The sequence below is a fragment of the Pinus tabuliformis genome, chromosome 3_1 (genome assembly GCF_031772625.1).
Source record: "Pinus tabuliformis cultivar Carrire ecotype Pingquan chromosome 3_1, CPIR1, whole genome shotgun sequence".
Taxonomy (NCBI): Eukaryota; Viridiplantae; Streptophyta; class Pinopsida; order Pinales; family Pinaceae; genus Pinus; species Pinus tabuliformis.
Window position 1 is genome coordinate 51876378 of NC_142301.1, and position 13708 is coordinate 51890085.

Genomic DNA, 13708 nt, shown 5'->3' on the forward strand with positions numbered 1-13708 from the left:
TCGTGAGTCCAATCCACGTTGTACCTATAAAGGCCTTTTGACCGGCGAATCAAGCTCGGTTTCCCGTGGCCGTTGTAATCAGGCGGCGGCTGATGCTGCTACCTTGAGAACTTCAATTGAATTCGAATTCAAAGGACCCACAACAACCCTGATTAACGGCACATTTCCCACGTTCTCACCAACAACCATGTTTGAAACTACTTTCTCCATGTTTGAAACTACTTGCCGGAGTATCAAACACTAAACCCATCTATTAAATCCCAAGTCGTCACCACCTTCCTACCCTTATCCATTCCAATTTTTCTTTTACCGATTTGAATTTCTACCACAACCAGATCTAGAAGCTTGCTTTCCTAGAGTTGTGAGTTATCGAGATGATGGACTTCATTTTCTACTTGGACAGTCAGTGCCTGCGAGAAATAATGAGAAGCATAGTTATAACTTTAGGCTGGACTTATATTGCGCTGTGGTCGTTGGCTCAGCACGCACCGTAAATTTCTTTCCCCCTATTCTCATGAGCTTTTTCTTTTTTGTCATGAATATCGTTTGAATTTAACCATTAAGGATATTACGTTTTATATATAATTTATGGTGTTCATTTTCAGAGATTTAGAATGCAAGGACGGATGGTTTAACCCAGAAGTGGAAACTGGATCCTCGAGGGCCGAAAGTGTAGGTCAAACCCTTTTCAATTTATACAAGCTTTGTCGATTTGCTGTGGATACTGGGTAAGTTTATCCCATACTCAGAATACCCATCTATAGTACAGATTTAAAAAGTTGCAATCTATTAGAATATATCAATGTTAAATTCGGATTTTTTAAAGAATATACAGGGATACAAAGCAGAGGCATCCTCTTATAGTATATATTACATGCTTGCTTATTTCTTCTATTGCGGACTGTGGACAACTTTGTCTCTGTCCGTGCAGTAACATTTCAAAATGTCTATTCGCTTGCCCATCATTAGCGGCGTTATGTGTCCAGAGATTTTGATTAACAAAACAAAATTGAGTTGTGGAATGGCAAAACCTGTACTTTGTGGACCTGTATCCATGGAGCACTATCCAGGTTTTCTTGAGTAACCCACAATTTGTAACACCAATCTTTACTGAAACAATTTATAATTGAATATTTTCTTTATTTTCATTTATTTTCATAGGGATGCCGTTAGTATTTTTTTCATTTCATTTATGATTAATCCATTTGATTTAGTAAATAACTTTATTTAGATGCTTTAAAGAAGTTATTTATGATAATTTTGATATATTAAATATACATATAATTTTTCATATAATATTTGAAAATTGGTTTTATAATCTATTCATGATGTTTTTAAAATTTATAATTGAATATTTTCATTTATTTTCATAGAGATGCCGTTAGTATTTTTTTCATTGTTTGCAGGCCATAATTTTCATTTATAATTAATTCATTTGATTTATTTTATAACTTTACTTATATGCTTTAAAGAAGTTATTTATGATAATTTTGATAAATTAAATATACATATAATTTTTCATATAATATTTGAAAAATGGTTTTATACTCTGTTCATGATGTTTTAAAGAGTTTGTTGCTTTTATAGATTAGATTAGATTAGATTAAAAGAAAGAAATGTTTAGATGTTTCATATTAGGTTGATGAAGTCTTCAAAAATTTTTTTTTTAATACTTGAGCTCATTCTTGAGATGTTATAATATATTTAATATTATAGTAACATTTTTCTTTGATGTCCAATGATTTAGCCAAAGCTTGAAATCTTTATGTCAAACTCACTTTAGATACATGTGGTTTTGTGTTATGACACAAATATCTAAATAGCTTGAAATAAAAGAAGTATCTCTACATTCTAAGAATTAAATAGAACTCTTTGAGTAGGAAGCCTTTTTTATAATAAAAAGAATTTACGAGATAAAATGATTCTAGAATTAGATCTTATTAGTACATATATTGTGGTTTTCTCTTCCTTATCAATATCTAGTAAAATAGTTTGAACTTGGATCTTGTCACACATTATCTTCTTTAAGCAAGAAACATGGAAGCGCGATGTACATGTAAAGATGAGTGCAACTCCAATTTGCGAGTAAGAATTTCACTCTTCTACGACACATTATTGGTACCATAATACTTGAATGCTAACTTAGTATTTTTTTTATTGATTAACATATATCTATTTATATGGTTGTCGTTTCAAAAATGTCCAATGCCCTACTTCATATTCTTTTTCACTTTGATATTGATATGCTTGTTGTTTCATCCTATTTTGTGTTGTAATCAAGTTTTCTTTTAATAGTTTGAGAACCTCATGTTGGTTCTCTAACTAGTAATACATTACTTGAGCATTCATTTCCCAATGGAAGATTCTATCCATAAAATGCCATAAATGTTGATATTTTTATGAAGTATGTAAGGATGTGTTGTAACACCATTTTTCCAAGGACAACAACTTGACTCATTATGTATGTTTATTATATGCAAAGTAATGAAGATAGCATTCTAGAAATTTCTTAACAAACTCAAATTCTCCATCAAATTGAGGATGGTAATAGGAGTTGCAAACCAATTGAGTACTAAAAAAAGAAAATAATTTGTCCAAAAAGTACCAATGAAAAATATATCTGTATTGCTTACAATACTCATGGGGAATAAATTTAGTTGTTGAACTATTTCCGTGAATGTTGTAGCTATCATACTTGCTTTAAAAGGAAGAGAAAGAGAGTAAAAATGTTTTTTTTTGTGAGTCAATCTAGTACTACCACTACCATCATGACATTCTTTCCTTTGAAATTCAGTAGATGTCTAATAAAATCCATTGAGACCTCTTCCCAATATTGAATTAGTATGGATAATGGTTGTAAGAGACTTGAGGTCTTGATTGTTTCTCCTTTACTCTATTAATAGACCTCACATTCAACCACAAATTTTTGAACATCAATTTTAAAAGCTTGCCATAAAAAAAATGTTCTTGCTCCCATATTAGGTTTTCAAGAACCCTAAAATGCTCTCTTATATGAGAACTGTGAAATTCCAAAAGGACATTCAATTTCAGTTGAACATGTGTGTGTGTGTGTGTGTGTGTGTGTGTGATTCTTATACCATAGTAAATCATTTCTTTGGACAAATTCATCTAATTCATTTGGTTTTTTTCTTGTTTGTTGAATGATGTTGCATACCTTATAATCTTACTTCCATTCTACTATCACTTTTTCCACCAAATTAGATTGTGGAATCAAAATAGCACATAGCAAGATCTTTGTGTATTCCTCCTCCTTGAAGGTGCACTAATCACCATATTTTGTTATCCTTTATTATAGATAATTTCAAAGTTATAAACTAACATTCTTCTAATCATTTTTTGTTGTTCTTATGAAGATAAACATTGTTCCAAGAAGCACTTCAAACTACATGATATAAATTTGAGTGTGATGGGAATACCATTTAACTATACATATAAGAATACAACTAACCTAATAATTATCATTTTGTAAAGGGACTAGAGCATGCTTTCATAGAACAAATTATCTTATTTTTTAGGAGATGTGTTTCATCTCTTTTCTCTTATGTATATCTCTCTCTTTCAAGTGGAGGGCTCATAAAAATATTTATGATACTTAACTTATAAAGATAAAACAATTTGACAGGAAAAAAATTGGATTAATCCAATTTTAATCTCTCTTGAAGGAACAAGTGATTCATGAGATATTCTTCGAAAAACATCACCACTTATATCTGATCAACTTGTATTCTAGGATGATTAAGTAAGGTACTCATTTTATGATAATTTCTAACATACTTATATTTTCATGCCTTTAGTTGGCACTTGGAATTCATTGGGGAGGATGAACTCAGTGGGAAACAATAATCCAAGTCTAGAAATACAAACTTTGGTGGGAAATATACATATGTTTTCTCATAAATCGTGTAGAATAATTAATCAAATTTGAAAGAAGGCACATTTTAAATCATTGGAAATTATCTATAGGGATCTCCATGGGATTTTGACTTAGTAGGACTACCTTTGTGTCACCCTAACATCTATTGATCATCCCATATTTTTTATAAGAATTTTTTCTTCTTAGAGGAGAGAAAAATATTTATTGTAGATTCAATATGAAGATCAGATTTTATCTATGAAAGAAGGGCATTCTTCCAGAATAAATTATTGATCTGGTCTAATTCATGTAATTTGACACCAATTTTTAGCCATCTATCACCAATTAGGTTGGGGGATTGGATCAAGTTTGATCCTAGTAGCTAGACATTTTCTATTCCTCATTCCCATAATCTAGAAAGGATATTTTATCATAGCCATTCTAACCATAAACTAGAAAATAATGGAAGAAATAGGTTGAAATATAGCTCTCAGATGTTTAAAGTTGGTTCTACACATATAACCAGTACTTGGAAAAACGAATGTAATACCTAAATCATGATGAGTGATGTCAATCATCCTATAAAATTTGAGTTTGTGGATGAAATCCTCCAGGAAGAGTTAGGATAACAATTGGAGTAAGTATATTTTTATGTATCTATCTCTTGAAATAATAAGACATGTCATTTTTTTATCATTTGGATCAATAATAACTTTTTTTTCTTTTATTGGGCTCAAATAGTGTCATGTATATATCAATTATTTTTCTTGTAATGGAAGATAGAGTGGAACAATAGGAACTAATAATGTCTATGATTACTTATCATTGGTCATTTAACTATTCTAGTAAAATGATCTATCTCCAAGAAATTTTTGGAAACAATTTGGATCAATTCTTTGTTGATAATTTGATCTAAATATGATGAATCACTTCATACTTATTTCAACAATCAAAGTTCTAAATGCCAACAATTAAAAAGTGTTACAAATTGGGTGTGATCCCAAACACAATAGTACTTTTAATTTTATAGTATTTTTAAAACCCATGACTATAGATTCTTTCCAAACCAAGGATTATCATTATGAGATAAATGTCACCTATGGTTGGTCATAATATATGCATGCAAAATTGTCAAAGGATGAAGATAAAATCTTAGTAATTCAGGAAAGGAACGGTGGAAACAATAGTTTCTTTGAAATAGCCAATCAAAACTAAGGAATTTGATTCCACAATAGATGAAAAAAAGATCCATTGCAGTGGGAAGACCTGGGCATTTAGATAGAATCTATGGAATAATGGAACTTATGACTACACAATATCATATAAGAATCTTAATCGTCCATTAAATAGGATGGCCTAAGCGAATATTGGTTGAAGTACCCTCTTATTACAATGAATAAAAATCCCTTCCCAACCTACACAAACCTAGTACCTCAAAGAAATAAACAATGAGCACAAGATATGCCTTTAGAAACCATTGCAGGAGAAAACCTAGATAAAAGGTGAGGCCAATCTATTCTCTTTTTCTTGGAATGGAAATAATGCAGGTAGAAAAGAGAAGGAACTCTATATGGAATTACTTGAGGCATGTAGGCTACGATAGACACCAAACCCAATTGTTTGGTTTCCTCTACTATGGAACAAGATACAATCAATATGAATGGAACATATTTTCGTCCTAGTGGTTCGGTTATAACACAACCCAATAACTAGTTAGGGTTCAATTTGAATCCTTCAAATCTTAACTAAAGTTACAAATTTGATCATTATAGAGTCTTGTTCACAGTATTCATGTGGCTAGACCCTTTTACATGAGTAACCAGGGCTGACATGGTCTCCTCTTGAACCATGGTGGTCAAATAAGAATTTCAATTTCTAGGCGGAATAACTTTTGCATGCAAATTATGTTTGATGTCTTTCTTGCACTGTAGGAAAAATATTTAAGTGTAAAGCAACACAAAAAGATCCCATGAGTGAGATGTTATGAATATAAATATATAAAATAATATAATTAAATAAGTGATAATTAAATAATAATTATACAAATAATAATTAGTATTATGAAATGACATGTCTAAAAAAGACATGATTATTCATAAATGGGAAACCCACTTAGGAATAGGGGCCTCATTGTATTACATCATATCATTGTTCCACACATTTATTCAATATAATACATTTTATAATAAATGGATTACTTTGTATTTAATTCTTTTGGTTATTCTATTCATGGTCTAGGGTTGGTTGTCACAATTGGTATTAGAGTCTCATTTTTGTCTGAATTTTGGCCACATTCTTATTAAAGCCATTATGTTCTCGCTATTGGTCATAAACTTATAAATTTCCCTAATTTAGGCCTTTTACCACAAATTAACCGCTAACATTTATTCAATATAATACATTTTATAATAAATGGATTACTTTATATTCAATTCTTTTGGTTATTTTGTTCATGGTCTAGCGTTGGTTATCAGAATTGGTATTAGAGTATCAGCCACATTCTTATTAAACTTATAGGTTTCCCTAATTTAGGCATTTGACCACAAATTGACGGCTAACGCTATATCTTATCCTTAAGATTAGAAAGGAAAGAGTAAGCTCTATTTTTTATTAAATGGTAGAAGACTAAGAAGAGTAACTGAAATTTAGAATCTAAAAAATACATTGGACCTTTTTCTTTGTAATATTTAACACTTTTAAGTGTATTTGGATTATATAAAAATGTTTCTCTTTTAAATTTTAACATTATAATTATGTGAATAGGTGTGTTTATTTTGGAATAGAAGTTTTAGAATTTTGATTCAATTATCTATAATTATTAGGTGAATGGTAGTGATTTAATCTTTACAAAATATTCTTAATAATAATTGTAAATTAAAATTTGGAATTTATCTTAAAAGTAGTTATGTCTTTTTTGTCATTTTAATAAAATTAATTTAAAAAAATGTCATATGAAATGAATCATGGGTTTTTGAAATTTGTGATATTGATAAATTCTTGAATTGGCTAATTGTATTGTAAGGAAACTTATTTACAAATTAAAAGTATGTATAATAAAGTAAGATAAATCTCTATAATCCAATAAAGTGAATCTCCATTATTAATTAATAATAATTTAAAATAAAATTATAATTTAATTAATTTTAAAATATAAAATATATTATAAATTAATTCATATACAGGTTTATTATTATGATGATGATGTAATTAAACAATGAAATTTCCATTTTTTTTTTTTAATTTAGGATAATGGATAACCGGTGAGAGTTATCGTGGACAGGCTCAGATCAAATCCAACTAGCTGCCACTATAAACCTAGGCTAGGTGCAACAGCCTGCAAGCCGCACACAATAGCAATTAACTTATACCTCAACAAGAGCCAAGACCTGTCACCTACTCTTCTAGCCAAGACACAACAGGCCATATACTCAATGAGATATGAACCTCCATCTCATGGGTTTCACCTAGCAAAACTTACTGTTAAACCCCATATTGTAGCGTGAAATTTCCAAAAATCTTTAAAAGGGCTATTCGAGAGTACAAAGGCAATTTCTTTAATCATCCTAAGGCTTGAGATGTTGCCAAGAGGGGATCATCACTTGATAAGATAAGATCACAGTGCGTAAGAAAGCATTACATCATTGGAGCATGTGCCTTCCCAAGTTGTTTCAGCTAATTATTAAAAGCCCTCAAGAGACCAGAATACCACGTAGCTAATTATTACAAGCCCTCAAAGAGACCAGAATACCAGGTAATTATGAACCTGCAACATAAAAAATCATGGCAGAACAGCGATCATACACAAGTGGATAGCAGAGCAACCAAAAACGATTTGAAAGGAATTTCATAAATTCTGTGGTGTTGATGACACTGGGATTTATCAAATGTACGTGAACGGATTTTACTTTTTAATGAGAGCAAAAGTGATCGCCGCTCAAACGATAATATACGTCTATAATTTTATTTCCTGAATTATCGAGAATGCTGGAAGAATTTTAACGCAGTGGAATGCTTGGTCCAATGCAGAGTCGCAGGTTTAACGTTGAATCAGTAGCCATATATCCGGTTAACGGCAAGGCTCCTCTGTTTCAGCTCGAAGTTCTGCAGGGTAACATGCGTAATTTTCTGTCAGCTAACGTTCAAATTGGTATTGCTGACCCAATAGTTAACGTATACAAACGCCTCTAATGTACACGAATTTATTGTTTCTGTTACTTTGATTGGTATCATGAATGTAGGTAGCTGGTATGGTATTTTCGTAGTTTAACCAGATTGTTTTTTTGCCTTGAAAGTTATGTAAATTTCGGTCATATTTTGAGAAGAAATTTTGTAAATCTAAGTTATAGTTGTTAAATGTTAAACAGAATGGAAGACAAACAAATTATTGAGAAACTGTGAGGAGCTCATAGGTGAGGGATTCACTTGGAGACAACCTTTGCAAAACCCTCTAACCAAGTTCACATTGATCTCAATAATAAATAGTTTACAAGTAATTAGGAACATGAAACTAATCATCCTGGAAAATAGGATCTAAATCTTAATGAAAGAAGCTCACGTAACTAAATAACAAAGGAACTTTCTCCATTAATCCTAACACTCCCCCTTAATGGAGAAAGGATTCTGCAACACACCTAGCATGTCCCTACATGACTCAAACTTCATTCTTTCTAGAGGCTTTGTAAATATATCAACTACATTATCACAAGTACTACAGTATTCAACACATATTTCTTTTGTCTGCACCTTTTCCCTAACAAATGGAATTGTGTGTCAATGTGCTTTGTGTTTTTGTGGAACACTGGATTGTAAGCAAGTTTGATGGAACTCTGATTATCACATCTGATAACCGTGGCCTTTCTTTGTTGTTCTCCTGCATCTTGGAGAAGTCTTCTTAACCAAACTCCTTCGCACGTTGTTGCACACATAGCTTGATATTCTACTTCTGCTGAGGATAAGGCTACAATATTCTGCTTCTTACCACACCATGAAATGACCCCGGATCCAATGTTGAAAGCATATTCTGTAATGGATCTCCGATCATCTAAATTTCCCGCCCGCCGAGACAATGTTTGTGAAACCTGCTAGTCTAACATCAAATGAATCATAATATTAAATGCCAAAATCTAAGGTTCCTTGCAGATACCTTTTATAATTAAGTAAATATTATTAAAACCCTAGTTAAATATAGTCGTTGAGTTAAATTAATAAGTTGATATATATATATATATATATATATATATATATATATATATATAAACAATCAATAAATTAATAAAATTTATTTAAATAATATTAATCATTTCCCTTTTCCTCCCCTAGTCAAATATAGTTGTTTTCTTCTAGCTGTTAGATTGACCTGTCTCTATATTTACCCTTCTTCCTAGATCTGTTTCTTCATTGTGTCCTAAAGATGAACCACACTTGTTGGTTCGAAACGTGTCAACCAAAATATTCAATGTGACTTCTTCCAAAAAATATTTTATATATTATGATATGGATCACAAAAGCTTGAATTCGAATATCACTACCTTATGACTCCTTTTGTTGCAACCCAGTGGTTCTCATGAGGCTTTGACATAAACTGGCTTAATACACTGAATGCATTGCCAGATTAGTCCTAGTTGTAGTCAAATAAATAAGACTACCAACCAGTTGTCCGTACAATGTTGCATCTGCCTCTTTGGAACCATCATCAACTTGTAAGTTGTTGTTCTATTGTAATGGTACTGATGCAGCCTTATATTCATCCATTCTAAACCTTTTCAACAAATTTTTGACATACTTGCCTTTGGATAGAAAAGTATGGCCAAAATCCCTCCAGAATTCTAGACCCAAACAGTGATGTAACTCTCCAAGGTCTTTCATTTCGAACACTTGTGACAATTTCTACTTGATTTCTTCAATGATTTTGTATGCATTTCCTGTCATAATGAGATCATCTATATACAAAGAAATTGACACAATCTGCTCCTTATCATCATACGCAGTGTACATATTAGGGTCATTTTTACTCGTGATATAACCGTGCTTATGAAAAAATGAATCAATTTTGTCATACCATGACCTGGGGGCCTGCTTTTGTTCGTACGGAGGTTTCTTTAATCTACAAACTAAATGTTCCTCCCCCTTTTTGACAAATCCTTTTAAATCTCCATTTAAGAATGTAGATTTGACATCTGGATGGTGTATTTTCCAATGATATTTAGTAACTAATGCAATTATCATTCTGATTTCGTTTAACTTAGCTACCGAGGTAAAGGTTTCTTCATAATCAATACCTTCTTTCTGAGAATACCCCTTTGCAACCAACCTAGATTTATGCTTATCTATAGTTCCACCTGCCTTAAACTTTAATTTATAGAACCATTTGCATCCTATGGGTTATTTTCCAACAGGAAGTTCACCTAAATTCAAGGTATTACTTTTAATGATTGAATCATATTCCTCCTCCATCGCTACCCTCCATTCACTACATTTACTTGCCTCATTATAATTAAAGGGTTCAACAATAGTTAACATACCAGTTATGAATGCATGATCCCTATATTTGGCTGGCAACTGAATTTTCCTGCTTGATCTTCTGAGTGGTGGTATGGCCTCAAATCTATTTTGATCTCCACTCTATGGACTGGTTTCAAACCTGATTTGATCAACCACTTCTTCTTTCTCATGTTCTTGTGGTTGTTGTTGATGATGTTGTTGTTGCTGTTGTTGTTGATGTTGCTCACCAACCCCTATTTCATCACCTTCTTCTAATAGTAAAGGCACAATCCATTCTTCATCACTCCGAACAGGGTTCCCATCATCTACCCGTTCATTGAATACCACGTCTCTACTTGCAAACACCTTGTGAGTAGAAGGATTAAACAACTTATAAGCCTTAAACTCACTGTAGTATCCAATAAAAATACACTTAATTGCTTTTGAATCTAACTTCTTCCTATCTTCTTTTGGGACATGAGCAAAAGCCTTACATCCAAAGACTTTAAGACGACTTACTACAGGATTGAAGCCAAACAATGCTTCGAAAGGAGTTTTATAATTCACACACTTAGTAGGACTCCTATTCTTAAGGTACATTGTAGTGTTTACAGCTTCTGCCCAAAAGCCATTGGTCAGATTCTTACCTTTCAACATACTGCGGGCACACTCCACCAGGGTTTTGCTTTTCCTTTCCACAACCCCATTCTATTGAGGAGTGTAAAGTGTTGTGAACTGCTACTGTATTTCGTGTTCTTTGTAGTATTTGATGAAGTCACCCTTCTTGAATTCTCCACCTTGGTCTGAGCGAAGAATTTTGATGAACTTTCCTGTTTGCTTCTCAATCATACTTCTGAATTGCTTGAAGTATTCAAAAGCATAAATTTTCTGCCTGAGGAAATACACCCAGGTGAACCTTGTACATTCATCAACAAAAATAAGAAAATAGTCGGCCACTCCTATCGACCTTGTCTGCATTGGCCCACATAGATTAGTGTGTACAAGTTCAAGTATATCCCTATGCTTCCTATCAACAATAGTAGGAAATTCATCTCTATGTAATTTACCAAGGGCACATGCTTCAAAGTCAACATGCATACTCTTTAAAATAGGAAGACCATTCACCATACCCTTTTTCTGAAGAAGCAGTAGGTCACTGAATTTATATGCTCAAATATGTGAAGCCATAGACATGGCTGATGATGCCAATGCTTGATGTGACACACTCCTGACATCTAGTTTATACAATCCTCATACATGTACACCTGTTGCAATGGAATTCATCCGATCTAGTAAGTCTTTAATTACACAATAAGATTTAAAGAACTCTACCTTAAGATCCTGATCTATTATTCTAGATACAGAAATAAGGTTTTTTTTTTTTTTTTTAATCCCGAGTACTGTTGAAGTCTCAGATTTTTGCTACTCTAACATGGGGGATAACCACTCGGTCCAAACCTTAAAGACAACTCCTTTTCCGTTTGAAGTGGTGGCTCCAACTGGGGATGATGGGACCAGTTTCCCAATATGGGTTTTAAAATGAGAGTGTGTGGTTTTCAAGCGACTGCAGTAAAGATAGTGATAACTAAATGGCTTATTTTATCATGCAAATCTCTAGCTAACTTAATCTAATATAAACCTGGGTATTCTGTGTGATATGCGATCTAAAAAGATATATGTTTGACATGTGATAATAAATATCAATCACACATTAAACAGAGGTGATAACATGTAAAGATAATTTCTTTGACTAAATAGTTAGTCAAAGAAATGTATAAAATTATATCGCATGTATCTGATGATTATATATGGAAATAAACAATTTCAACTAGGCATCATACAGTAGTGCAATTAACGCATAATAGAAAGAACATATCTCATATACAATTCATGAAAATGAAGTGTTATTAATAATTAAAAAGAAACAAAACTAATCATACAAGATAGAAGTACCATATGTGTGAAGTTCTGCTCATTTGACTAATGACATGGATTATCTCCTTTCTTCAGATCAAATTATCTTCCAAGTATACAATAGTGCATCAACAAAGGAAAATAGTCTGATATTTAAAAGAAATGACCATGTTCCATAATTTCATGAAAGCATTCACAAACTTACAGAAGTGCATTCTTTGTAAATGTTTTTGATAAAATTATGGACCCTTCTCTAAATGCATGAGAAGGGTATAAATATTATTCTAACTAATGTTCAAAAATAGATTATACAAAAATTTGAGGAGGTTTCAAACAACCTTCCTCCTAACTAGTCAACTAACTCTAAAAATAAAAGTGACTTGATGAGCAGAGGTTATAATGATGACTTTCTGTCTGTTAGCTTCTCTTTTAAATCGCATATATCGGCCATCGATCTGACTTGAGGAGGTGCCCCAAACTGTGTTTTGACCTGTCCTGCAAAAATAACATCTATGAGAGGTGGCATCATCCACTGAGTTGAGTGGAGTGAGCAGTTGAGGGTCATGATTTGGCTGTGTGGCTTAACAAAGTATTGCCAATATGCCTCCGAATCAATCTTTGCTAACTTTGTGATCACTTCCCTTTGGATTTCGACTCTTTCCTTCCAGCTTTTATGCAATTCATTTAAATCGGGTAGTATTTTCGGGTTACCTTATTTCACGAGGTTGGTGGCATGAAAAGTGTGGTTTACCACTTTTACTATGTTCTTTGACACCCTTGATGCTCTTGCCACTGCTAATTTAGCTTTCTTGGTCCACGCATCCCAATCTGTGAATAGAATGTCCTTATGTGTGTCCTCAATCTCGGGCATATTAGCCCTCCTTCCTTCTACTGTTTCTTTCCATTCAATGAATTCTGATATCCTTGTATTTAGATCATTAAATTCAGTTCTTTGGTCAATTGCCTTGTCCATTAACTAGTCACTTGTGATCAGATAAGGAGTGATATGCGACATTCTTTGGCAAAATTGTTCTTGCTGTTTTGATAGGAGGGAATTTAGCTCTAGTGCCTCTTTGATGAATTCATCGACAATATGGACATCTTCATATTTTTCCATGGTTTCTTGCTATTCTTGAAATTGCATGTTCTTCACAGAAATGTCTGCTTCATGGCTTATCTTTAACACTTCCATATTCTGTTGTAATTGAGCGATTTGTTCCACAGCTTGCTAGTTCACATTTGCTTTTTCAGTTTACAACTATTGCTTGAGCTACGCTCTCTTATCTTCCTTCTCCCTTCACAAAATAGATATCTTAGTAGCTTTATCGATGGTGTTAGTTGCATATGCCCCTGTAAACTGCGATAGTCTGGTCAATTTTTTAGTTGGATTGGAAGGAATATCTTCCAGACTATGTCCATCGGCTCATTCCCAAGTGGGAT

General features: G+C 32.7%; 1 protein-coding gene across 1 annotated transcript in view; it reads left to right on the forward strand.

Moving 5' to 3' along the window:
- The first annotated feature begins 422 nt into the window (after positions 1-422).
- The window catches only part of LOC149185721 (uncharacterized), a 41806-nt gene continuing 28520 nt past the window's right edge, over positions 423-13708 (forward strand). The window contains exons 1-2 of the mRNA XM_089409120.1: positions 423-490; positions 606-728. Of these exons, the coding sequence (XP_089265246.1) occupies positions 423-490; positions 606-728 (191 nt within the window). The remainder of the gene's footprint in view (positions 491-605; positions 729-13708) is intronic.